Source organism: Apteryx mantelli, chromosome 22, assembly GCF_036417845.1.
Source record: "Apteryx mantelli isolate bAptMan1 chromosome 22, bAptMan1.hap1, whole genome shotgun sequence".
NCBI lineage: Eukaryota > Metazoa > Chordata > Aves > Apterygiformes > Apterygidae > Apteryx > Apteryx mantelli.
The window spans coordinates 2,743,398-2,770,556 of NC_089999.1; the positions used below are offsets into that span (position 1 = coordinate 2,743,398).

Consider the following 27,159-nt stretch of genomic DNA (forward strand, 5'->3'; position numbering starts at 1 on the left):
GGCGCCGGGCGGGGCCGCCGCTCGCGCCCCAACGGCCGCCGCGCGAGGGCCGCCGCCGCCGCCAATCAGCGCCGCCCGCCGGCCCGCGCGCCGACCGGCACATGCCGCCGCTCGCGACGCGACGCGACGCGCTGCTCCTCGTCGCCGCCGCCGCGCGAGCACCGCCGGCCCCTCGGCGCCGCCGCCGCCGCCTCCCCACAGCGCCGCGGCGGCTCCCCGCCACCCCCACAGCGCCGCAGCGGCTCCCCTCAGCCCCACTGCCCCCCCAGCGCTGCCGCCCCCCAGCCCCGTAGCAGCCGCCCTCAGCCCTGCCGCCCCCACAACCCCACCAGCTCACACGCGGCCCCTCAGTGCTGCTGCCCCGGCCCCGTGGCAGCCCCGCCAGCCCCACAAGCCCGCCAGCCCCACAGCAGCTCCCCCCAGCCCCACCGGCCCCTCGGCGCTGCTGCCCCCAGCCCTGCAGCAGCTCCCCTCAGTGCTGCCAGCCCCACAACAGCACCAGCCTGCCAACCCCATGGTGGCTCCCACAAGCCCCACCGGCCCCCAGCCCCAGCTCCCTGCACTGCTGCCAGCCCCTCTGCACCGCTGGCCCCCAGCCCCATGGGGGCTCCCCACAGTGCTGCCAGCCCCTCAGCAGCATCAGCTCCCCTCAGCCCCATTGGCCCCCCAGCCCCACGGCGACTCCCCTCAGCGCCAGCGGCCCCCCCAGGCCTGCAATGGCTCACAGAATCACAGAATCACAGAATCACTGAGGTTGGAAGGGACCTCTGGAGATCATCTAGTCCAACCCCCCTGCTCAAGCAGGGTCACCTAGAGCACATTGCACAGGATTGCATCCAGGCGCATTTTGAATATCTCCAGAGAAGGAGACTCCACCACCTCTCGGGGCAACCTGTTCCAGTGCTCTGTCACCCTCACAGTGAAAAAGTTTTTCCTCATGTTAAGATGGAAGTGTCTGTGTTTCAGTTTGTGCCCATTGCCTCGCGTCCTGTCGCTCGTCACCACTGAAAAGAGTCTGGCCCCATCCTCTCGACACCCTCCCTTCAGATACTTGTACACATTGATAAGATCTCCTCTCAGCCTTCTCTTCTCCAAGCTAAACAGGCCCAGCTCTCTCAGCCTTTCCTCATAAGAGAGATGCTCCAGTCCCCTAATCATCTTTGTGGCCCTTCGCTGGACTTGCTCCAGTAGTGCCACATCCCTCTTGTACTGGGGAGCCCAGAACTGGACGCAGTACTCTAGATGTGGCCTCACCAGGGCTGAGTAGAGGGGGAGAATCACCTCCCTCGACCTGCTGGCAACACTCTTTCTGATGCAGCCCAGGATACCATTGGCCTTCTTGGCCACAAGGGCACATTGCTGCCTCATGCTTAACTTGGTGTCCACCAGCACTCCCAGGTCCTTCTCAGCAGAGCTGCTTTCCAGCAGGTCAACCCCCAACCTGTACTGCTGCATGGGGTTATTCCTCCCCAGGTGCAGGACCCTGCACTTCCCTTTGTTGAATTTCATGACGTTCCTCTCTGCCCACCTCTCCAGCCTGTCCAAGTCTCTTTGAATGGCAGCACAGCCCTCTGGCGTATCGGCCACTCCTCCCAGTTTTGTATCGTCAGCAAACTTGCTGAGGGTGCACTCTGTGCCTTCATCCAGGTCATTGATGAAGAAGTTGAACAAGACTGGACCCAGGACTGACCCCTGGGGGACACCGCTAGCTACAGGCCTCCAACTAGACTCTGTGCCACTGAGCACAACTCTCTGAGCTCTGCCATTCAGCCAGTTCTCAATCCACCTCACTGTCCACTCATCTAACCCACACTTCCTGAGCTTGTCTATGAGGATGCTATGGGAGACAGTGTCAAAAGCCTTGCTGAAGTCTAGGTAGACAACATCCACTGCTCTCCCCTCATCTACCCAGCCAGTCATTCCATCATAGAAGGCTATCAGATTGGTTAGGCATGATTTCCCCTTGGTGAAGCCATGCTGACTACTCCTGATCACCTTCTTTTCCTCCACATGCGTGGAGATGGCTTCCAGGATGAGCTGCTCCATCACCTTTCCAGGGATGGAGGTGAGGCTGACTGGCCTGTAGTTCCCTGGGTCCTCCTTCTTGCCCTTCTTGAAGACTGGGGTGACATTGGCTTTCTTCCAGTCCTCAGGCACCTCTCCTGTTCTCCAGGACCTTTCAAAGATGATGGAGAGTGGCTTAGCAATGACATCCGCCAGCTCCCTCAGCACTCGTGGGTGCATCCCATCAGGGCCCATGGATTTGTGGGTGTCAAGTTTGCTTAAATGATCTCTAACCCACTCCTCCTCCACCAAGGGAAAGTCTTCCTCTCTCCAGACTTTCTCTCTTGCCACCAGGGTCTGGGGCTCCTGAGGGCTGGCCTGACCAGTAAAGACTGAAGCAAAGAAGGCATTCAGTAACTCTGCCTTCTCTGCATCCTTCGTCACCAGGACACCCACCCCATTCAGCAAAGGGCCCACATTTTCCCTAGTCTTCCTCTTGCTGCTGATGTATTTGAAGAAGCCCTTCTTGTTGTCCTTGACATCTCTAGCCAGATTTAATTCCAAACGGGCCTTAGCCTTCCTCGTCACATCCCTGCATACTCTGACAACGTTCCTATATTCATCCCAAGTGGCCTGTCCCCCTTTCCACTTTCTGTAGACTTCCTTCTTCTGGTTGAGTTTTGCCAGGAGCTCCTTGCTCATCCATGCAGGTCTCCTACCTCCTTTGCTTGACTTCCTACTCATAGGGATGCACCGCTCTTGAGCCTGGAGGAGGTGATGTTTGAATATTAACCAACTCTCTTGAACACTCCTTCCTTCCAGGGCCCTCACCCATGGGATTCCTCCAAGTAGGTCCCTGAAGAGGACAAAGTTTGCTCTCCTGAAGTCCAGGGTTGCGATCCTACTTGGTGCCCTGCTGCCTCCTCGCAGGATCCTGAACTCCACCATCTCATGGTCACTGCAGCCAAGGCAGCCCCCAACCTTCACATCTTCCACCAGTCCTTCTTTGTTTGTTAGTACGAGGTCCAGCAGCACACCTCTCCTTGTTGGCTCCTCCACCACCTGTGTCAAGAAGTTGTCACCAATGCTCTGCAGGAATCTCCAGGACTGTTTGTGCCTAGCTGTGTTGTCTTTCCAGCAGATATCGGGGTGGTTGAAGTCCCCCATGAGAACCAGGGCCTGGGATCGTGAGGCTACTTCCAGCTGTCTGTAGAAGGCCTCATCAACTTCCTCATCCTGATCAGGTGGCCTGTAGTAAACACCCACAACAGTGTCACCTCTATTAGCCTGCCCTTTGATCCTTACCCATAAGCTCTCGACTCGCTCTTCATCCACCCCTAGGCACAGCTCAATACATTCCAGTTGCTCTCTCACATAAAGAGCAACTCCACCACCTCGCTTTCCTGGCCTGTCTTTCCTAAAAAGCACGTAGCCATCCATGACAGCACTCCAGTCATGCGAGCTATCCCACCATGTCTCCGTAATGGCAATGAGATCATGGCCCTGCGACCGCACAGATATCTCTAGTTCTTCCTGTTTGTTCCCCAAGCTGCGTGCATTGGTGTACAGGCTCGCCCCAGCCCCGCTGCCCCCTCAGTGCCGCTGGTGGCTCCCCTCAGCGCTGGCAGCCCCCCAGCCCCACTGCCCCGCCTCAGCATGGGGGGCCCCACGGTGAAGGGCAGCCCTGCGACGCGGGGCCGCACTGGGAGCCCCGCTTGCGGCAGCCCTGTCGGCATGGCCTGGGCAAGCGGATCCAGGGGTGACCTGAGGCCTGAAGGCTGCGGGGCAGAGTGGAGCCACCAGCAGCTCCACAGAGGTCCCGGGAGGAAATCGGTGACTGGGACCTGCAGGTTGTGCCCTCCTGCTTGCTACTGCCTCCACGCCAGCTGACGGAGGTGTCCTGGGTGGAGTCTGGAGGTCCATGAACCAGCATGCGAGTAGACACACTAATACCAACTAGGATTTGTGGAAACGTTAAAAACAAGATATACTGGGGGAAAGCATGGCCTTAATGGAAAGTCCGGTCTCACAAATCTGTTTAATAAAGGATGATTCCTTTGGAGTAGTCATCAGGCATGTGGGCAGTGGGGAACTGAGATTAAGCAGGCTGCCTGGGTTTCCAAAAGGCTTTTGTCAAGGTCTCTCACTGAGAACCCCCTGGGAAACAGAGCTGCCATCAGATCAGAGGGAATCTTCCCTAGTGGAGAGATCATGGGTCAAAAGATAGGAAACAAAGAGCTGGACTAAATGGCCAGGTTTCACAAAAAGAAATGAAATCCCACAGGGACCAAGGATTTGTGTCCAGCCTTTGCCCAAATAATCTTGAGAAAAAGTTGGTGAATGAGGTGATGACTTCTGTATATCAACTTAACTTCCTCAGGATGATAGCACTGTGAAAGGCTGCAGAAATACCTCATAATATTTGGTGATTTGGACAATGTACATGTGAAATTCAGTGCCAATAAATATAGTGATGCACCTATGATATGCAATCCTAACTTTATGTGCACAGTGACAATCTTTGATTGTTACCACTCGTGAAAAACTGCAGTTCTGGCATCCCCCACTTCCAAAGGGATTTAGTAGAGTTAGAATGGGATAGAGAAGGTCAGCATGGATGATCAAGGGTATGGACCGGCTTTACCAGAAGGAACCACTGAAGCAGAAATCTTTAGAGTTCGTTGTATTATATGAAAAAAAGTCTAAAATTGTAGGTGGCATAAAGAAGGTGAGCATGGAATGACTGTAATGGAAGAACTAGGAGGACATTAAAAAAAACAATCAGATACTTAATCACAGAAAGCACAGGGCAATTAGGGAACTAATTACCATAAGATGTTTTGGATAACAAAGTTTTTACTTGGTTGAAAAAAGAAAGATTAGGTATATTCATAAGGAAAAGTTCATCCAGGGCTCTTAAACATAGCACCTTTGTCTCTGGTAGTCATGGATTGCTGGAAGCTCAGACATACCGGTCAGTATATGTCTGCCCTCTTCTCAAGGTTTCTCCTGTTAGTTATGGTTGGATACAGGCTAGCTGGGCTTTCCTTCTAACCTAGGTTAGCTGTTCTTATGGTTCTAGAACAAGAACCTCTCTTACAAACCCAAAGGGGAGGAGGAGAAAGGAGCCAGGAAAGGAAGAGTCTATCTGCTTGCATCCTATCCATGGGTCACCAGCAGTAACACAGAGAAGGAGAAAGTGATAGTCTTCTCTCTTTGGCTGGCCTCAGCACAAGATAGTGGTGAAGAGATTGAGCACCTTGCATGTTTTATGGCCTTAAATATATTGTCTTGTAGTTGTCATAAGATTTCTTAGCAAGAATGTAAAAAAAAAACCCCAACTTTCTTTAACTGAAGTCTTCTTTATTGCTTTGGTTTACAATACAGTTCCCAAACCACCAAGGCCAGTAAAGTGCAGTAATTTATGGAAAGGGGACAAGATCAAATAAACTGAAAATAAAATCATTCTGTTCTTCCACAGAGCTGAAATGAGGAATATGATGTTAGATTGTGACTATCTTAAATATTTGGGCGTGGAGTGGGGAGGAGAGATGTCACTAACAGTTCCCCACTTCAAATTAAAGCATATAGGTAAAACAGAACATAGGACAAGGAAAAATTTTGAAAGGGAGGGATTACAAAATAAATTTTTGCCTCTTTTTCAGCGGACTGGCTGATTATTACTCTCTTTCAGTCGAATTGTGTGCCTGACTTTGGCAGACTTAGTACATTTATCATTATTCTGGGTCAGTAGCAATAGCAGGAAAGGGCAGACATTTTGTCAGCACTGTCGTCAGAGATAAAATTGTGGACCATAGAAGCATGTTGCTTTACCCAGGGAATTAATGGCCTACAGTTCTAGTGAACCCATTAAACCCATGTAAAGATGAAGCCATTTTCCCAGGGAACTTTGCTTTTTTATTTCCTCTGTAATATTTATCCTCTTAAAAGTTATGTAAAGGTTGCTCAGTGTAAACATCTAAAACTTTTAAGTAAAGCTTACTTGAACATAAACTTACTTAAACATAAAAATCTTGACAATCAAGAGAAAAGTCCAATTCTCAGAACACTTTCACAGCATTCCTGAGATCGTCCCTTGCATTACTTTGATGTAATGATTTAAGGCTTCTCCTCTCCCACCCTTGCAGCAGGAATGCAAGACGACTATAATTGCCTGAAGGTGGGATAGGTTGTTTGTTTGTTTTTTTTAATGTTTCCCATAACTTGGTCCAGATCCAGTAATAGGTAGCCCATAATTAAAACCCAGAAAATGAGTCCCTAAAACTACAGAGTCCCTAAAATTAAAGCCCATAAACATGGGTCCCTTTTAAGGGCTTCCTCTAGTACTTTGCAGCTGAGCCCATAGCTGCAAAACAAACAGCTTTTTTAAGAAAGAGTGATGATTTTTCATCAGCAACACTTTGTATCCAGAGTGCTGCATGCTTCAGGCAGAAGCAATGGCTTGCACCTTTCAGCACCTCACTACTCCTGCCAGGTCACACAAGCCACAGTCTTACATCAGCTGTGGATGAAGGGAACATGAAGGGAACAGCTACATAGCTTTAAGGCAGCTACTGCATCACCTGGGTAGGACTGTGCTTGACTTACCAAGCAAGGCTGATGAGGAGGAGAAGAGAAGTAATAACCCCTTTAGCTCTCTTGGTAGATCTACCTCTGAACTCTTATTTTGGAGAACATGTGAGGTTTCTACTCATTTGAAACAGATCAATTACAACAAAATGCTTTATAATAAGAAATGTTCTACCTCAGTCAAAAGCTGTTGGCCTACACAGGATTTGCAGGTGACGTTCTGTCAGCCTTTTCGGCTAGCCTTATCACTGCTTCCTCTCTATATCTCTCTTTCCACGTACGTCTTTATCTCCTCACCACCACCTTCGCTCAATACCCACCTTGTCACCCTTCTGGGCCCACACTGACCTGCAGCATTCACTCTTTCTTCCCCAAACTAACAGTGCTCTGGATCTGAAGAGACAGGCACGGAGCATAATCCACCTGGCAGCGTAGTTCCTCTCCTCCCCCGGCCTTAGTTTTTTTTACCTAGAGCTGTGAATCTGGTAGCAATACTGCTGCCTCCACACCCAGCCAGACCTTACCAACTGGGAACTACAGTTCCATGTGGAAACTCATTGTAGATGAGACTATTGTCCCTTTTGGCCTTGTTGGCTGTTGAATCTGTTCCTCTTTAGATGCTCTCATTACAAGTCTGCAAAGCTGTAGGCCTTTCTTTCACTATCGCTGACTTTTAGCAGATACAGTTTGTTTACCACACACTCAAAGGGAAGATGCTTTGCACAGTGTGTATCCTAGAATCTGTGTTAAGTTATACATGTGCATTTTATTTACGGATACTTACAGCTGTGCCAAATACTTTCCTTTTGGCAAGTACCTTTTCAGACATTAAGAAAACAACTTTTCTTTCTGTCAATCTAAATGGAAAGATATCTGCATTTCTTTTTATCCCAGGAGTGAAAAGACATTGTTCACTGCCATTGCATCAATTTTTGTAACAAGTTTTTGAACAACATGACTACTTCATTAGAAGGTGACCAGAGCACTTTACTGTAACGCTACAGTCACAAAAGGGAAGCAGCGGTTGCAACAATGAATATTTTGTCCCAGGACATATAAAGTATGTAAATATCCCCCCCCCCCCAACCAAGGTTTACCCTTAGGCCACTGTCATCTTGCCTAAGCACTCTGCTTAATGGGCCAGTACAGCAGGTTCACGCAGATTTCTTTCCTTTGCACCCTGACTGGGTTGAGTAAGAAAGAATAGCATATGCTCATTTAAGTAAAAAACTGTGCTGCATTGGAGAGTAAAATTAAATGCATGATTGACCTAAAATTTGTGATGCTGTGAACTTAGTGCATGAATTTGGGCAACTTTTTTTTAAACATACTGGGTACTGAATCTCTTTTATCTAAGTGCAATTTCAAACAGTCATTAGTTTTAACTTATGAGATGTAGTTACCCAATGTACAATAAATAAATGGAAATGCCTAAAGCTCACTGTCACAGAAGCATAAAGTTTTGGGAGAGTAATGTACTATTATTTAAATATTACATTAACAATGGAATGAATGGAAATGGGTCAAATGTACCCCACAGAAAGCCCTCATCCCTGCACCCATGCGCTCTCTCTCACACTTCAAGCTGTTTCCCATTCAGTATTTGCAGGGGTTACAAGAAGGCCATATATCACATTCCTCTTTTTTTTCCTTCTTCTTTCATAACTGAGGCTTAACAGGAATTTTCACAATTCCTGCAGTTTTAGTATTATCTATTAATGGCTCAGCAGCTAAGTAACATCCAACCATCGCAAGCTGGACTTGACCTCTCACTATACCTAAATCTATGTTTATTTCATTCAGTGGTTGATGAGATATTGTAGTACATCATAAGTGGTTCCTGTTGTTAATTTTCTGAGAATTCATGGCAGTTACTGTGCTAATATGGGAAGGCTTTGACCTCACTGTTTGTGGTAGACCAAAATCAGGACTTTTCAAGTCCTGTTTAGACATGTTTCAATACACAGATTACTTCAGGCTGACCGTGTTGGCAAATTTTGGCTTTAAATTCTTTAAATGATAATGTCTTATTCTGTACTCAATACCCACAAACATTAAGTATCCTTGCTGGCAAGGCCAGTCTGACATTACAAGTGTCTGAAGTAAAATACCTACATTCAACCTTGAATCAGGAGAAAATTCCTCTAACATATTGTTCAAGCTGGTGATGAGGCTGCTTTTCATGTACGACAAAAGGTTCATACAACAGTCCCAGCAGCCACAGTCTTTTACTGTATATCAAGATGCCATTTTGAACTGCTAAGACTGGAAGTAAATCAGGAGACTTTCTTGTAGTAATATCATTCATGCTTAATATTCACAAATACTGCACTGAGAGATGACCTTCTTTTGTGTCATTGTTTCCAGGGCTGCTGGTTAATTTTTAAATGTGACAAGCTATCGTGCTGTTAATATTTCTAATGCAACAAAGGATTCTGGTATAATTCGTCTAAAGGGAACACTGATCTCAGCTATGGGACTAGTTTACCAGGATCTGGTTGATCTTAAGACCTCTGGCTGCTTTAATCTGAAGAGAGACTTTTAAAGATTCTCTCCTTCCCCCCCACCAGGTTATAGACTTGATGCAAGATTCCTTGCATAACCCTTGGCACATCTGTCTGGCTATCTGTCATTCTATATAGAAGACTACTGCCACGTGCCAGGTATGGGAAGGGAAATGCACATGAACTAGCTCACACAAGTTATATGAAAAGCAAGTAAATGGTACTTTGCCCACGTATGCTGGTGGTTTGGTCCGGGAGGAATTCATGCACTGATCCAGCTATATGGAAGGCAATGAAACAGTCAAAGCTGATACAACTTATGCCTGATAAGTGGGACAAAAATGTTGGTGAATAGCTAGTGAATCCTCCCTAGCAGCTCTCCTGAAAGGAGTCATCAAGGGAAAAGGTGGGGGTAGTTGGTATACTGGGCACCTGAGGATTTGTTAGGAAAAAAGCACAAGTCCTCAGAGTAGAAGACTATGGTGCAGTTTGCTTCATGTCCCACCCTTGATTCCTGTTTGTGAGAAGGAATATTAAATTCCTAACATACCTTAATCAAGGGAAAGGGTAGCAAATAATAGCTGGGAAAGTTTTGTGCAAGAAGAATACACCACCAACTGAAGAATGAGTCCAAACACAGCAGCACTAATATAGAGATTTTATTTGAACTGTATTGAGTGTACAGCACATTGTTTGTCACAATGCTATTGAACTGATTTTAGAGTTTTTGGCCAGCACATTGTGACGCTGAAAAACTCACAAGAGCTAAAAGCAGTTTGGACTAATGGCCTGAATTGAAGGGCCAGGAGTACCTAGTTTCTGGCTTCCTTATTGCTTGCAGTCACTCCAACACGTGCAAAACAGGGCCAAATCCAAATTCTTCTTCCAGCCCAATGGTCACTCTTCCATGTCTGGCAATGACTGCAAGGTACAAGGCAGGGGAGAATCTGAAGCAAGGTGCCTTCTCTTCCCAAAGCCATATTGGTTGTTCCCAGTATGGAAAAGAAGCATAGTCCAAGTAAGTACAGGGTCTTCAGATGATGCTAGCTTTGCTTGCACTATTGGGATTTACAAAACCAGAGGCTGACATGTCAAAGTGCAGGAAAGGGTCATTATTCCATTCCCTCTGCTGGAGTTGACAAACCATTTGCAAAAAAATCTGTGAGATCGTAACAGTGTAAAGTAGTTTGCCTTGTTATTAGACCAAATGCCCTCATAGGTCCTCCCCCCACATCGAAGTCTCAGCTCATGAGGCACAGAATACATATGACATTTTCATTTAGTTGGAAAGAAAACCTACATTGCTATAAAGAAATGCCCCATGTCCAAACTGTTCTTCCTCACTAAGATCTGCAGATTTCTTAGAAAGGAGGCAGTATGGATACTCCCAGAGGGATCTAGGGATTAAGCAAAAGCTCACCTGAAGCCCACCTTCTTTCTAAATCTTTCTTTCTTTCTAAATCCTGTTCCTTTTTTCTTAGAATGAGTTGGGATTCCTGTTCCCTAGTTTAAGGAAGAAGTAGAGAGGCAATTACAAGTTGGCAACTCTGAACTTTGACCACTGTACAAGAGACAAAAAAGGAAGTCAAATTCAAGACGAATTTTAAGTCGCATTGGGGAAAATCAAAGAAAGTGTTTCCATGACTGAACAGATGCCACACATCATGTCTATCACTGTAGCTCGGTTGCACATCCTAAAGTGAAAAGCACAGACTGTAGTGTCTATGTCAGCCAGTGTCCTTCCCCACCCTTATTTTGGTATCAATGCTTCATTCTCCCTTTTTCGGGTTACATTAAGTGCACAGAAATATATAGCAGCATTTGGACTGAAACCCTCACATACACCAGACAGCACATTCCAGGAGGTAAAACAACACATTATGGCCTATACCCTCAAGGTATCAAGTTTTCAGGATAAAGAGCAAGAGGAAGTGGAGAGCTGAGGGCAGAAAGGGTAGGAGGAGCAACACAGGAACACAAGTTCTGTTTCCATGCCAGGAGAGGATCAGGGTGCCATTCCTGTGTTAGCACCAGGCTGTGACACTACTGCGGACAAAGCAGACGGGCAGAGCAGGAAGTGAAAAAGCCAATCTCCCATCTCCCCACAGAGTGTTGAGGGGCAGGGGCAAAGTCAAGTGCATTCACCAATCCTAGCAGAGTGTGAAAACAGGCAAAATCTGCTTGGCCTGTTTTCAGCCAGAATGAATTTCTCTTCAACACTCAAGAGAAAATCAATTAGTGATGGCTAATGAGTCTTGTTCACCAAGCTGATCACAAATCACACTCCATGGAAAGAGAATCTACAGAATTGCTCCAGGCTGAGATCCTTCCAAAGTACATGGTACTGCCTGGAGTCTGCCCTCTTCCTTCTTGTACAGAGCCTGCCTTTGTAGGGGGAGTTGGTTCTAAACATGCCTTTCTATTGCTTTGGGGGTACTTTGCACAGGCAATATCTGTGAAAACATTGCTTTCCAGCCCACAGAAGAAAGAGGTTGCAGTCCCCCCTTTAGCCCTAGGTTGTCAGACTACAATGTACGGACCCACTGGTACCAGAGTGGGGACACACACCATACTCTCTAATTTGAGCTCCTCTGCTCCAGACTGATAATAAGACTGCTGAAGACAGTGCATTCAAGCTTGGTGTTCAAGTGTTGCACCAAAGGCCTTCACAATTACAGTGGAGGCAGAGTCACCCTTCAAACCCACGAGAGAAAAGGCTGGGCTTAGACAGGTCCCTTGTCTGGCATTCAACTGGAAGCTGTGGCGATGGGTTTCTTCAGATGTTGGCTCATGAGCTCCCTGGCACGAGACACTTGGATATGGTCATAACAGGAGTTACAAACGAGGACAGGGTCGTATAACTGCTGATCAGGGATGGGCAGCTTCAGATGGCAGCAACCAGCGCAGAACACATTCCCACAATTCCTGTCAAGGAGCAAAAAAAAACAAAACAGTGAGCAGAGAGAGCTGGGAACACCACAGCAAAATTTCAGGAAGCACAAAGGATCCAGTTCAGCAGTGAAGTCTCAGCCTTACTATGCCCAGTCAACATGTTTCTTAAAAGAATTTAAGGTGGTCTTCAGTAGCACTGAGAAGGGACTCAGGCATTTACTACCCAGTAGAAAGATCAAAGACATTGGGAAAACTGGAACAAGAACAATGTAGAAGACTGGAAATCTACCAGGAATTTACACAAGGCTTGGTGAATAAAGGAAAGATCTAAAACTTTCTGCTGGGAGCTGAAGGGAACAAACATTGCAGAGATGGGTTTTGTGATGTTTGTGAGAAACAGGCAGGGAAGACTAGTGGAATTGCAGGGAAAATATTGTTTACCTGCAGTGATGCCTCCGTTTGGCCAGCCAGAATTCACAGTCGCAGTTAAAACAGTGTGAGGCCATGTGGTCTGGAACCCACCGTGTGACCTAGGGCAAACACCAGTCCTCATCAGTTTAAGTTTGTACACCACACCAACCAGTGTCTTGGGACCAAAGCGCAGGCTGAGATGTGGCTTTGGACCAAAACATGCTAGCCCATAGAGCCTGTCCCACAGGTCACAGAATGACACCCAAGAGCTCCAACATCCCATCCGCTATATTGAACACAACAGGAAGATGCCGAACCTCTTACACCTTGTCTTAAAGGACAAAGGTTGCTGCTCTCTGACTCGCCTCCAACCCACTCTCTGCTGCTGTCACCAAAGTTAACTACCAGAAAGGAAACATTCTCTCATTCTGCATTTACAGCTGTTGTAACAGGACATGTACCTCAGTCTCCTTTTTATCAACAGGTTCCCAGCTTGCTTCTGACAAACAGTCCTCACTGTGATCGGAACAGAAATCCTCAGTGTCACTGCCATCTGATTCCTTTAGACATGTCTGCAAAAAGAGCCAAAGTCACAAATTCTCTCAGCTGCCTCAGAGTCAAGGGCGTTCCCTCCCTCCAGCCACATTCACAATGCTCGTGAGGGGAATGTGGGCAGCTTTGCTGTTCCCCATATGGGGAGCAAAAGGCAGATGAATTCAGGACCATATAGGAACCATTGCTTGGCCCTCAAGAAACAAAGGGAGAGCAGACTCATCCCTCCATAACATGAGGATGTGGCATGTCAACAAGAGGGGAAAAGGGCCAAAGAAGCAAAGGAACAGTCTTAAATATCCACTCCAAATGTAAGAGAATGAGAACTGTGGGATGGGGAGGGCTGTGAGGGGGAAGGTGCAAGGACCATCGCTGGCCAGGAGCTGTACTGCTGGAGTGTCAGAGACAGTTACTTACAAAGTCATCCTCATAGTCCATTGGTGGCTCTGCTGGAGGGGCACAGAAGTGACGTATGTCTAGCCGCAGCTGCAGCTCTCGCACCTGCCTGCGCAACTGTTCAACCTCCTGCTTGTAGCTGGCCTCGATCTGTCGCAGCCTGTGCTGAATCACATCCGTGGGGAAGGGGAGCCCATCATCGTCCAGATAGAGAGGAGGCACAGGAGAAGGACATTTTGGTGGCACATGTTTGGGACCAGATGCTTGTTTCAGGTGGCAGGGTAGCCATGTACGGCTGGGCTTCCCTGCAGGGCCTGCAAAATGCATGCCAGCATGGCCAGAGCAGACTGAGGGTTTCGCACCTTCTCTGGTAGACCACTGGCCACTGAGGCACAGGCCCGGTGCCCGCAGCAGTTTGCTGTTCAACCTCTTGCTACAACAGCCATAGGAGAGGAGGTGTCTGGGTGCAGGCTCCCCATTAGGGACTGATGTCACCATTCCTTGAAAACTGTCCCAGTTGGATCCCAGGAAGGAGAATTCACTGCTTTGGCTCTGGAAAATGGTCTTACGCCATTGCTCTAGTGGAACTCTCCCCAGCCGGCCAGGCTCCTCACAGGGCCCGCTCCTTCCGGTATCACCTTTGCAGTTGTCTTCATCCAGGCAGGGGATACCCAGGGCAGGGCCTGGGGTATCCTGTAAAGCGGTGCTTGGAGTGAGGGACTCCTGGCTGGGAATGTCTTGACAGGCAGTGTTTTTCTTGGGACAGGCTCCTCCATTGGATACCAAGCCAGTAGCCTTCAAAGGTTCCTGGGGGCAGGCTTCCAACTGCTTTCCAGAACTGGTGCAAATTCTGTCAAGATTTTCCTGTCCAGACGGATTTGGAGCTGGGTGTGTATCATCCAGTTCCGCTACATATGTTCTGTTTCCCTTTTCTGCTGCCAGAGAGAAACTGCTTGCTGGCACAGAAGCCCAGCTGCTCAGCTGCTCGCTATGCCCTTGGTGCTCAGCATGGCCGCTAGAACTGCTGCTAGCTTGCAGAGGGGCATTTTCCTCTTGCTCCTCTGCTTTCTGCTGTGTCTCTCCTGAAGCCACCGCACTACCTTCTCCCAAGTGTAGCTCAGCACTCTCAGCATTAGCATGCCTGGGTTCCAGGCCCACCCTGACTTCCTGACAGTGGTTATTCAGGTTCGGATCACTAGATGTGCGTGTCAGTGGGCTGCTGGAGTCACAGGCTGAAAGCAGGTCATCCATAGATCTTGTCTTTGGTAATCTAGAACCCAAAACCAAAGTAAATCTCAAAAAAAACCCCAAACCCCACACTCCTAAAACTTCCCTCGTTTCAGTTGAAACTGAGATGAGGGAAAGGAAGCATTCCTCATTACAGATGACTGGGGCTGGGAGGGTAGGGGAGTAGCGGAGAGCATGCAGCAAGAGCTGAAACACACAACACTACAGTGTGGCCTCAACAGTCCGCCCTTTCTGGTGCACTGCGAAGCTGTACCTGCTCTTCTCCAGGTGGCTGAGACAATGCCACAGAGCTCTTGCTTTCCAGAACAAAGATCACAGCTACAATAAGTAGCACTGGCCAGAGAAAAATATAATGAGCAAGAAGGGGAAAAAAAGCCTGTGGGTATGAAAGAACCTGGGTCTGTGGCTCCTGTCTCTTACCTGTCCAAACATCTGCCACTGAACTCCTGGCTTTGAGATCCAGGGGGCAGGTAAATGTCCATATCATCCTGTCCTAGGGGATGAGGGGAGGAAGCTGGGAGATACACTGCTGTCCAGACATGCAGCGCTCGTACATGGCACACTGGATGCAGCACCTGCAACAACCATTATGTTCAGAGATAAACACAAAAGAAAACCTCTTCAGTCTCTCTTCCATACTGTCCTTCATGCCTAGCCAACAGAGAGCCTGAAGAGTTAGACCAGGAACTTTACTTACCTGCTCAGAGCCTGGCATATAGAGAAGATTGTGGAAGTTCTTATTGCCAGCCCGCAGGAGGGACCACACAGAGCAGGTACGCTTGTAAATGTTGTGCATCTCTCGCTCACATGGGCTGTTCCCAAGGAAGGTCCCGTACAGGCAGGAATATGTGTGCTGCACCAGCTTCACCTGCAGCATCAAAAGAACAGCAATTGTCAGAGCTGTTGGAAAACAGTGTCTCCTATCTCCAAGGGCAACATTTTCCACTCCTCTGGGACAGCTCACATGCTTTCCATCCAGCTGGTTACTTCACTGCTGTCCTCTCCATCACACAGGGCAGGACAAAGACAGGATGGCAACAGGAGTCACTTAGATCAGTTGATTGATGCCTTCACTTTAACAACATATCCATCCCTCTATAACCATAACCTGTATTATTTGATAAGCCAGAGATTAATAGCTATCACTCCCCTAATTTTTTTTTTAATGTTTCAGACTCATATCACTCTGAGATGCAAATCAGGCTTTTGATCAAAACAGTGCTACTGAAGCCATCTGAATTCATGGGGCTACAAGGGAACCTGGAGAGAATGCGACATAAAGAAACCAGAGAATATAAAATCTTCATCACTGTCCAACCCGCTAGGGACTCGGTGCCTGTAATAACCACTGGGAGAAGGAGGAAAGTGCAAGCTGCTGAAGAGAAGCAGACAGAAGCATCACACATACTGAAGAAGGTCAAAGTATCACAAATAAAGGGCAGGGCTGGCCCTACACAGCGATGTTATGTCTGGCATGCCACTAGAAAGTCCAAGCAGTACTCAAACACTTTCCCATTTTTACAGAATTCAATGTTTGTTTTCTTTCAGTTGGAGCAGCATAAAACATCATGGCCTTCCCTCTACCTCTGCTCATATCTGGCAAGGAATTGAGATCTTTGCATGCATGTTTCTTACCAAAAAAGCTTCATTAAATTCAAAGAGGCAAGGAAATTGCTTCAGAAGTTGATGAACAGCATCCAGCCACTGGAGAAACACTGGACACTGCTCATTCTGATCTTCTACCTTCTCTTGGTGACCACAGCGATCACCAAACTTGTGACCAAAATCCAGCCAGTCTGATTCAACAAGTACTTGGAAGCCCTGTGAACAAAGGAGAAAGTTAACTGCAGGCAACTTTGCTGCAGGCACCTAGGCAGGACAAGGCAAGTCCCATCTGTTGGCAGTGCAGGGCTGGAAAGGAGGCTACATTAGTGCTTGGCTTGGGAGCAAAGCTACCTCAAAGTCAGAGATTTCCAAATACAAAATAGCAGCTGTTATCTCTGTATCAAACAGCTTTGGGCATATGTACAGAGTAGAGATGTAGCTGAACCTTGAACACAACAGAATATTTATCAAAGTACTTCAGGATGGGCAGGGGTGTGAGCGTGAGGTACAGTTCACGGAAAACAGACAGGAAGAGTACCTGGAAGAACCCAACACCCACAATAGCAGCTCTGAAATTCCTCTAAGCTGCTGATTAGCCAAATGCAATTCTACCCACATTCTTTCTCCAGAGACTCAAAAGACAAAAGCTGCCTTTTAACAGATACAGAATAATAGAGTAACAGAACTTATACCTCCATGGTCCTGTAGTAAGGGTCGAGGAGAATCTTTGCCAATGCTACAATCTGTGGCGTCCTGTCCCAGCCATCTGAGCAATGAACCAGCACTGGACGGCCTTCTCTGTCAACTGCACTGGAGACCAGAACTGCTGCCTTTAGCATGACAGAAAGGTGCTGCAGCCACTTGGTACTCTCCAGAGCTGAAAGCCAGCTAGAGAGTGTGCAAAAAAGAAAGGAAATGGTTGCTTAGCTTTCCAGTGAAAAAAATATATTATCCAAAGGCTTTTTGGAGTCCTCAATAAAAACCACCTCCAAAAGAGAAGTCAGCCAGCTTGGGAAGAAGTACAAAGAATCCAACAGCTAATTTCAGTTTTTCCCAGACAACTACGTGAAGTCTTTTTGGAAACCCTCAGAAAAGACTCACAATTAAGTCTCCCGGTGCTACAATCCCTTCTGGATTACCAGGGACCAAAAACGGGCAGCAATCAAGCACCATGAGTGCTTTCCTATCCCTCCAATTTCTGAGATGGAACTCTGGGAGAGGAAAAAGGAACGGGGAGGAAAAAAGTTCTCCAGGACTTTGAACAGATATGGCATCCAATTCAGCTAGAGAGAAAGGTCACTTACTTGCTGGGATCTGGCACCTGACTGCAGACAGCACGCAGATACTGAAAACTGTTCCGGATGGAATGGATGTTGGCCATGCCCATGAACACAACTTCACAGTTTGGATAATACTCTGAATACAACACAGACAGAAAAAAAAAAATATCAGAGAGAGCTGCTGCCACTGAAGCAAGTGTCTCCATACATGTGTTCTGGTGTCCCCCTTCCCCAGCACCATTGCTAATCTCCAGGAGCAGGTAGGCACTTTTTCTAGAAAAGCCTTGCGGGCCAGCAGCAATGTATCTGGGGCACTGAACTTTGTCATACTGAGAAGGGGAATATGTTCCCAGAGAATGCATACCAAAGCACAGACCTGGCCCAAACTGTGCTCCAAGACCCAATCAATAAAACAGGCTCAAGAGGAAGGTGTTCTGAGATTTGTTTAGCCCTACGTACCTTCACATTCACAGCCTCCTCCCTTTGCTCTGTTGGCAACAGCTGCAGTGTAGGACCTAGCATCAAGAATCAGCAGCTTCTGAGGAGTTCCAGCATTCTCCACACCTGAACATGCAGTCAGGGACGAGTCTGCAGAGACAGCACAGACTGAGTTCGTTGCACCTCTGTCCCTCCTACGGCAGCCTCTCCACTGCAACCAAACACTGGCTGAGTATGGGCTCAAAGGCCTGCCCCACATATTACAGTCAAGGGATGATATGGCCAAGACTATCAGTCTGATATCAAGTTTAAATCTTCCATTATAACAGCCCCATATTCTGCTGTCAGAAGAGCAAACGGATTTGCCCATAACCTGTTTCCAACACTAAGGTGTAGGAAGCACTGCATAATCCCCACTTTTGGGAAATAGTGAAAGGGAGTACGTTGCCTCACCAAAGTCAGCATCGCAGGCCTCGCTGCCATCGCTGCTTCCATTGTGCGGCATGCCACCGGATACCTTTATTCCAGGATTCAAGGCACAGGCTTTGGCAATAGATGTCACAAGATACTCGTCGTCAGCGTTGCGCCAGCCCCACCAGCTGATTTCAGGCTGACTGCAGCGTGCAATCACTGCCCCATTGCGCACATGTCTGCAAAGCAAGTGAGAGCCTAATGAGGCCTGCTGAAGAGGTGAGGAGTGACCCCAGCAAATTAATTTCCTCATTTGTCAGCACTTGTGCAACCTTCCTCACTGCTTCATTTACTGCATCTGCCCTTGCAACCCAGCAGTGAAATAGGGCAGGGCATTGCAAATAAACATTATTCATAACAGCAGTGGCATGGAGCCTGTCACTCAAATCACAGTGGTGAAGAACAAAAGATGGCAGTGAGTAGAACAGGAGCGGCTAACGGAGCTGGAAGGGCTGGCAAAACGAGATTGTAGATGAGCAGCTCACTGGAGTGTTTGCAGGAGTGGCTGGCAGGAACAGCCTGTGCCCCTGGATGGTGGCAGCTCCTGGGTCAATCACAACTCAGATGGGCCTCGATCCCTAGCGGGATTGATGGCCATGGCCCAGGTCCTGACAACCACTAAAATGAATGGCAAGTTTCTGAACAAGGGGGAAGCTGCCAGTTGTTCTAGCAATTACCCCGCTAAGAAATTAGAGAGGAAGAGAATTTTAAATAATTATGGTTATACTTTGGGCTTTTTTGGTTATATGGTTATATATATGGTTATACTTTGGGTTATTTATTGTCATACTATCCTGTTCTCCCATTATCATTTTTTTCTCCCTTCAGATAAGCATTGGTTGTTAAGCCATTTGATTTATCGGTTGTAAATTAGAAAGATTAGCTCACTAAGCACCAGATTGGCTAGTTTGTGGGTGGAGGCTTGAGCTCGTGTTTATTAATAACCCCTAAAATGTGAGCCCTACCCTAGTTGTTACTAATCAAGGCCTGGCAGAAGGTATGAAGTAGAAATAAGTGTTCATTTTTCACATCAACATACTAGTCAAGTCATTCACAAAGAGCCTGGAAAGAAAGTGGATGATTAGGTGGCAAAGTTTGCTGGTGATACAAAATTATCCAGGATAGTCTACACCTGACTGGAAAAGCTGCAGCAGATCTCATGATACTGGATAATAAAAATAGCATGTAAAATTTAGTACTGATAAATGGAAAGTATTTACAGATGAGCAAAAACTATCCCTAGCTATAATATGAAGCAATTAGGTATAAAACAGCTGTTGAATCTCAGGAGAAGGACTTTGAAGCCCCTGTCTAGTTCTCAAAAAGCCTCAGCTCAGTGCTCAAGAGAAGCAAAAATGTTAAGAAAGTGTTAAGAGTTATTAAGAAAAGAATAAAGAACAGAAAACATTATGGCACCACATCTTATGCTTACGTCTTCAAAGTTACATAAATTTCTTACTAGTCCACCTCAAAAAGGATGTAGTATTCAAATATAGTACTTGGTGTAGTACTCAAAATTCTACAGAGAAGGGTGAAAGGACAATCAGAGGCATAGAATAGCTTCACTATAGGGATAATTCAAGTTGGCAATGACTCCATCACAGTAGAGGGACAAGAATGGATATGAGAGGCATAAAATGTCAAGAACAATAAGAAAAAATGAGGTTAGCCTTATTTTTCCCCAATACAAACACAGAGAAATACTGGAATGGTCGTGCCAAAAGTTCAGAAGCAGACAAAAAAAAATTTTTTCCCCCACAATACACATAACAGCATCACTGTCAGGGTGATGTGGAAGCCAAGAAGTATAAATTGGTTCTAAGATATGTTAAATTCATGGAGGGTAGGTCCGTAAAGTGACCATGAAAAACGATCATATGTTCTCTGAATACCTCTTTTAGGAAATCTGTAAGCTACTGGTTGTTCCAAATATACGCTGGGGCAGAATACCTGCATACTTGTCCCATTTGTTAAACTTCTTCCTTGAGCCTCTACTGCTGGTCCCTGGCCCTTCTCAGAGACAGGAAATAAACTGGACAGCCCCAGCACATCAGTTCTTCATAGTCACAATGCTTGCCTCTCCCTATCCCACAGTCCCTCCTGCAGCAGCTCTCTGAAGATGAGCTGGTGTAAGAACATAAAGATGTAGACAGAGCATCTGGCAAACCCCTTCCAACCATTTTTCTTTAGGTCTTCATCTCCAAAAGTAAGTTGCGTTGTTGGCCAAAAGGGGACATGAAGGTCTAAATTCTAAAGCACACTACAGCACAAGCTTCAACCCATCACTCAAAGGTTGTTTAGCTGCCAATTACAGCTGTTAGATACGCTGGTGAAAGTTTCTTTTTCTCATGCTGCTGCCTCCTTATAAGGGGCTCTGCCATTCCACAGTGGATGACAGTGTCTGTTAACATTATTTGCCCTAAGGTAGCACACCAAGAAAAGGCAGTGAGGCTTAGATGTCCTTCCAACAGTGGTGTACAATCTCACCAGCAGCTACAACAGTTTGCAGAAGTAGTTTTGCTAGTAATTGTACTTCTCAGAGACAAAATCTCCTTATTCTCTTGAGGGAACTTAACAGTAAAACAAGAAAATTTATTATTGCTCTGAACAGCTAGATAATATGGATGAAGCCTCTGAACTAGAGACATCCCAAGAAATAATATTCATGTTCAGCTGAGTCAAAACATTGTTGTCCTTTTTCTTTTGGTGCCATCCACTGCTGCTGCTTTGTTTTGCAAGGCGAACTATGGAGCAGTCACTCCCAGGAGATCTGTTACTGGCTTCAGGATTGCTGAAGAATGCGTTAACACACACAGCAGCAAAGGCTTTGTTTATACTAGTAAACAAAATGGAGCCAAGGTGGGGACTTGAGCACTGGCCTGTGATCATCCAAGCTTGTTTGTTAGCACACCCACAGATTTTGACCTGTGCCAACTAGCACTTTCCCAGACAGTACCTGAGAAATGCAGGTGCTGTGCTAGGAACTGCCTCCAATAGGCTCTTTGGATGTGATGGCACTGCTTTGGGGTGCACAAAGGAGACAGAAGAGTTTAGCTGTGTAGATGTGAACTGCGCGAGGACACTTGAACATGGAGTCAGTAGCAGCCTGTTTAATGCAGTGCTACAGGCATAGCCAAAAAGTCATACTAAATTCAGAAAACTTCCCGGTACCACAAACTAAGCAATGCAGCAAGTGCTGGGCAGGGGATGGTCTTGAGGTAGCCAGTTTCAAGAGACATAAGGGTGTGCCAATAAACAAAACAAAATATGGCCAGCATTGACGAGCATGAAAGGATCATCAAGCAGAAAGTGTGACCAGTGTCAGTGGGCCGGCCAAAACTGAGCTAGTGATGTGTTTCCCAAGTCAGGGTAGTACCCACACCTTGACTCTACATTCTCTTGCAAATCTCCCCAGAATGGGCATATGAAGCATTTCAGTTCTTTTTCTTGCTCGGGACTTCTGTACAGATTTTCTCCAAAGAGTAATGCTCCTTTTTCTTGGAACTGAAAAGGTGGAAGGTGCCATAGCATTTTAACTTATGTGGACATAATTATTCCTTAGAGATCCTCAGTTTAATCTTGAGGCTGTTTCAGAATTCAAAGTTGGAGTATAAGGTGCCTCTATAGTTTATCAGTAAAGCTCTGCCCCAGACTCATTCAGAACACATGGGTAGAGCACATTTGATCTGTTAGTACATGCCATCTGACCTATAACCATCATGTAAGAAGCAGCAGCTAATAGCTTTTAGGTCTTCCCTCTGTTCATCTGGCCAGATGAGTGCTCCTCCACAATGGGAAAGTCAAGCAGCTTAGCTTAAAACACAAGAAAGAGTTGAGAGAGGGTTTACAAAGCTGCTGCCTCTCAGCTGTCACCTAAATGCATCTCAGCTAGGAACCTTTATGTAAGTGTTTTTAGTTTCCAAGTCTCCGGATTAAAGTCCTGGCCCACTCCTTCATGACCAGAAGGCCTGAGACTGAGTGCTCAGCTATGGAGCTGGAAGTCTGTCTGCTGTCTCCCTGCTGCTTCTCTGACACTCACTGCAGCATGACCACAGGCAAAGGTGGTTTCTGAGCATCTGTGAGGAACTGTCTTGCTAGCATAGTCTCAAGGTCTTATGAAAGTGGCTGTGCAGACAGAGTAATGAGGAGTACCTGGCATATAGTACCCATTTCCCTTTGTAGTCAGCTAAATAATTAATTGCATCCTTTGCATTGTGCCCAGAGGCTCCTGCTGTGCATCTCCACTGAGGACAGAAAGATGGAGACCTGTATTTCTACCGTGTTTAGAAAGCTAAATTGAACTTTTTTGTATGGAAACTGATAACACAGTACCATTGGTATCATATGATTTACAGATCTGACTGTGAACCAGTGAATTCAACCTTGTTCTCAAAAATCGCTCAGCTTTACTAAATAGTCCTGCAGTTACTGAGTCACTGAGCACTTAGTGCTCTTAGGATGCATTCACCCAAGCCCACTTGTCCACGGAGCTGAGTGCTAGGCTGTTCATGTCTCCTCTTCTTTCTTGGTACAGAATAAGAACACTCCAGAAGCAGGCATGACCCTCATGGACTCTGCTGGCCAAAAGACTTCAATCTTGAGGGCAAAGGCTAAAGAATGCATGGAAATGAGATACACATGGGCAAGCACTCATGACTTGTCCCATCTTGTAGCATAACTTGTCAACATCTTGTAATCTGATCCACGGCTGCAAAGGGTTACAGCTCAGCCTGTAAATTACTGTGTACCATTACAGTGATGTTATAAAACTCTAAACAGAGTAATTCTAAGCAAATATCAAAAAGTCACATCTTTGCCCTCAGGTGGGGATGCACAATGGGACAGTCTCCAGTGCCAGACCATTTTTAGTAAAAGAAGTCACAAATACAATTAACTACTTAGCTGACTTGGCTACAAAGAGGGAAAAGCTTCATGTGATAATCAGAGTTCATTATTACTTTGCTGTAGAATTTAGTTCTTGCAGTAAGAATTGACTGTGTTTTTGCCAGCACCTAATAACAAATCATGTAACATGAAGATGTAGAGTTAAGGTACGTGTAAATTCATTGGTTTTGTTTCTTGCTTTTTGTACTTTTCAGCACTTTCCTTTGTTGTGCAACTCTGATATTTTCAGAGCTTTTTGTATTTGGATTTAGTAACTGCTAACAGAGAGTCTACTGCTAGGAATCACAGTGTACTTCACAACATGCACAATGAGGTGCATGAGGTATCTATCTTCCTATCCACCTATTCAACTAACCTTCCATTTCTTTCAGACATGTCACTCTCCTAGATGTTTAATAAGACATCGCCTCCCAAAACCTCGCTTTATTTTCTGCATAGCCTTTTACATTCTAAAGTAAGTATATATTATTTCTGGAATGCTGCTCTGCTCAGAGAATAGGTATTGTTCATATTTACCAGCTAGAACAGAATCAGTTTCCAGCCATGTGCAAACTTTTTGACCTACCTGTTAACTAAATGTTTTTGAACTCTCAGAACTCAGCTAAGCCAAAAATGATTTCCAGTTGAGTGTTAAAAGGTGTATCCAGGCCTTAATACCTAGCAGATAGAAGAGCCATACAGCAGGCCTATTTTGGCTGAGACTTCTTTTAGAAGTAGCAGCTAGGCAAATACCAACCCTGGAAAAAGTTTTGAAACTCACAGAGAGAACCCTAATTCCAGATTGCGTTCTTGTTGCATCTCCAACATGAGGTAAGTCACCCACATCTTTATATGTAACTGAAAGCAGGAAAGAAGCAATAGTTCCTGGAACACTGTTTCTCCCTCTGGAGAACATCCTGCTTTATCATCAGAGACTGAGCTCCTAGCAAGGCTCACGTGTGTGCTGGGAGGAAGGTCCTGACAGCACGCATGTTCTCAGGTAGGTGGCTGCCTGTGGACTGAACATAGCTAATCACAGTCTCCCTTCACTCCATGGCCCTATACACACACTCCACTAAGCCCGGCTTCACAACGCTGAGTATAAAAGACTAAGGGAAAGAACAGCTATTGTGGGGTGGGGGGTGGGGGAAGAATGTTGGTTTTGTTTTGTTTTTACCTGTACACAACAACAGGGATCCTTTTCCAAGATCTAAATGAAGCCACGTTCTCCAGCTCCTTGTCAGTAATCCAGACAGGAACTAGCAGCTTCTGGGGATAACTGGAACAAAGCCTAGAAAAAGAAGGCAACATGGCAAGATGAAAACTCAGCAACCAGAATCTGCACCATATAGAGACAGAAAGCAGGAGCTGCTCAGATTTCCCCAAACTCAGCTAAGAAGCATGCAGGACTTTGGGTGGTTTTTCCCATATTGAGACTTTACTGAAACAGACATGAAGAGGAAGAGCCAAAAAACACTGAAGAATGAGCTGAGGGAAGATGGCCTCCTTCCACCTCAGGCCTCATCCCAAGGACCATGGTAAGAAACCCAGTACTTCCCAAGGATGCCTCTGGAACATCCTTGGGATTTAAGTTTATATGACATTTTAGGGGAACAGGTTCTCAGTTTTCTTGCACCACTTAAAGCCAGAAACACACACAGCTTCTGGTAAATGAAATTCTGCACTTTCTACCTTGCAGAAAATAGATGGATTACCACAAATAAGCTTTACATACAACAAAGACTTAACTCTGCCCAGAAAGATGGGAATGGTGATTCAGTGAGTGCCATAATAAAATCATATGAGGGAGGTGTAAAAGAGTATCTTGTTATTTGGCAGGGTGCCAGAAATTAGATTCTTAGTATACATCTGAATACATGCCAGCAGTGAGAGGAATGTGATGCGCAAGTCCCTACCAACCAGGCCACCTGGGGAAATTCAAAGTGCATACTGCTAATCAGCAGAGGGGACTCAACTCTTGGACAAGCAGACCTGCAATTCAAAGGGAGTCCCAGATCTGAATGAATTAAATGTAAAGCAGTTTGGCTGAGATAGAAGTTCAGCTTAGGGGTGGGGATGGGGAATGGGGGGAAGGAAGAGGCCACAAGATTTCAAATGTTTAAGCCCCAAGAAAAACATTAAAAAGCCCAACTCCAAGTACATTAAGAGCAGGGCAAGAGCGGTGCCAAGGGAAAGATGTGGAAAGCAAAGCAATATGCTGGAGATGAGGGGAGACAGCAATGCAAGTAAAATGAAGCACAGGTAGAAATCCAGGAGAGCAGGGGCTTCCTAGTTACTGCTGCAACTGTTGTGCCCCTGGGTTTGCAGCATGTGGCTGCATGCCAGGCAGGCAGGTTGCAGGCTTCAGAGACAAAACGCTGCCTCAATACCAGACCAGCTGAACTCCAGGAGCTCAGGCAGGCAAAGACATAAACTGACAAGGAACTTCAAAGAGCAGTCTCAGCTCTAGGCTATAACCTGTGTTGCTTAGAAGGAATGTTTCAGGGCAGAAAGGAAGCAAGCTGAAGAGGGGGAAACAATCCAGCAGGCAAATTCCAGACGGTGGCCTGGTGTTCCCTTGAGTCCAGATTGTCCCTTCAGTGCAGTATCACAGCTGATGGCAATAGGCAGGACACAGCAGTTGTGATATTTGGTTTGTGATGCTAGCAAGGACTTGCCTGCCACGTTAGAAAATGGCAGACTTCACATGGTGTCTAGACAGCTTCTTGGAAAGCCCTAGGAAGAAGGCAATGGTGGTCCATGAGGTAAAAACAGAGTGCAGAGGGGGAATTTAGGAAGCAAAGTTTAAGCTGTCAGGTAAGAAGCTGAAGACCAGGATGTCTGTGATGGCATTCTCTGAAATGTTTCTGATTCCACATGTAAAACTGGACAGGGAATCAGAGAAGCCTGATTTCAATGTGTGACTGAGAGTAATGGTATATGAAAGAGGGCTAGCATCTATTAAGATCTGGAGGAAATTTTGGAATACCTGAAGTCTATAGACTGGGCTTCATCTAAATCAAAACGGAAGATTAAGCATTATAGGAGCTGTCTGAAACTAAAAACTGAGCTGCTATAGCACATCTTCTAAGAGTTAAGTCACTAAAACTCTGCATTTTAGGAAAATGATAAAACAGAAGGCAATAATATTCAGATAAGAAATAAAAGGCCAGTCTCAAGAAGTTAACCCAAATTTAAGGAGTGTGCATAAGAACAGGCAACGAGATCAAGACAAATGCACGTGCGCTTCTAAGGCTAAAATTCCAAAAAATAAAGTAGAGGAACTGAAGAGCCAGAATAAATGAGCTGCTGGCTTATCAGAATCTTATAAACTTGATACAAGGAAGATTAGTGGTACCCTGAGTTTCAGGGTACGAGCTTTATAGAAAGACCAAAATAGGTTGAGGCAGTGAATACGTAGTGCATTATGTTTAAAAAGTGTGAAGGTAAAGTGTGAGGCTTAAATTACCGATATCAACAAAAAACATTCACATGGACTGAAATCCCCAAGGCTAAAGAGAAACAGGAAAGCATTAGGACTACTCTACCAACCACGAGAGCATGACAGAAACAACATCTGCAACAGGCTGAAAGAGATTCAGAAAGGCTGTGAGGGCAGAAATTGAAGTGGAAAACTTGTGTTGCTTCCACATAAAATGTGGAAGCGCCATGACATGATACAAAGACTACATCTTTAGATGCTATCAGCTGCTTCTTGGTGCCCCCGACCAAACAATACAAAAGAGACATAACTCTTTCTTTAGTCCTAAGCATGCACACAGCTGCTCCAAAATGGAAAAAAAATGAGAAGAAGAAAAAAAAATTTTTGTAACCGTGACCATCACACAGTAAAATTCAACAATACTTTTAGAGTGGAAAGTCCC

The 27,159-nt window shown here is 46.1% G+C and overlaps 1 protein-coding gene across 3 annotated transcripts in view; it reads right to left on the reverse strand.

Moving 5' to 3' along the window:
- Positions 1 to 9,747: 9,747 nt before the first annotated feature.
- MTMR4 (myotubularin related protein 4) overlaps positions 9,748 to 27,159 on the reverse strand; it is a 61,710-nt gene continuing 44,298 nt past the window's right edge. For 2 of the 3 annotated variants that reach the window (XM_067309539.1, XM_067309538.1), the window contains exons 8-19: positions 24,453 to 24,566; positions 18,374 to 18,570; positions 17,942 to 18,070; positions 17,507 to 17,618; positions 16,895 to 17,090; positions 16,233 to 16,418; positions 15,295 to 15,465; positions 15,018 to 15,172; positions 13,371 to 14,619; positions 12,863 to 12,973; positions 12,432 to 12,520; positions 9,748 to 12,023 (exon numbers count right to left, since the gene is read on the reverse strand). In XM_067309539.1, coding sequence (XP_067165640.1) covers positions 11,846 to 12,023; positions 12,432 to 12,520; positions 12,863 to 12,973; positions 13,371 to 14,619; positions 15,018 to 15,172; positions 15,295 to 15,465; positions 16,233 to 16,418; positions 16,895 to 17,090; positions 17,507 to 17,618; positions 17,942 to 18,070; positions 18,374 to 18,570; positions 24,453 to 24,566 — 2,887 coding nt within the window. In that variant the 3' untranslated portion in view covers positions 9,748 to 11,845. The remainder of the gene's footprint in view (positions 12,024 to 12,431; positions 12,521 to 12,862; positions 12,974 to 13,370; positions 14,620 to 15,017; positions 15,173 to 15,294; positions 15,466 to 16,232; positions 16,419 to 16,894; positions 17,091 to 17,506; positions 17,619 to 17,941; positions 18,071 to 18,373; positions 18,571 to 24,452; positions 24,567 to 27,159) is intronic. The other variant, XM_067309540.1, reaches the window with a different exon arrangement.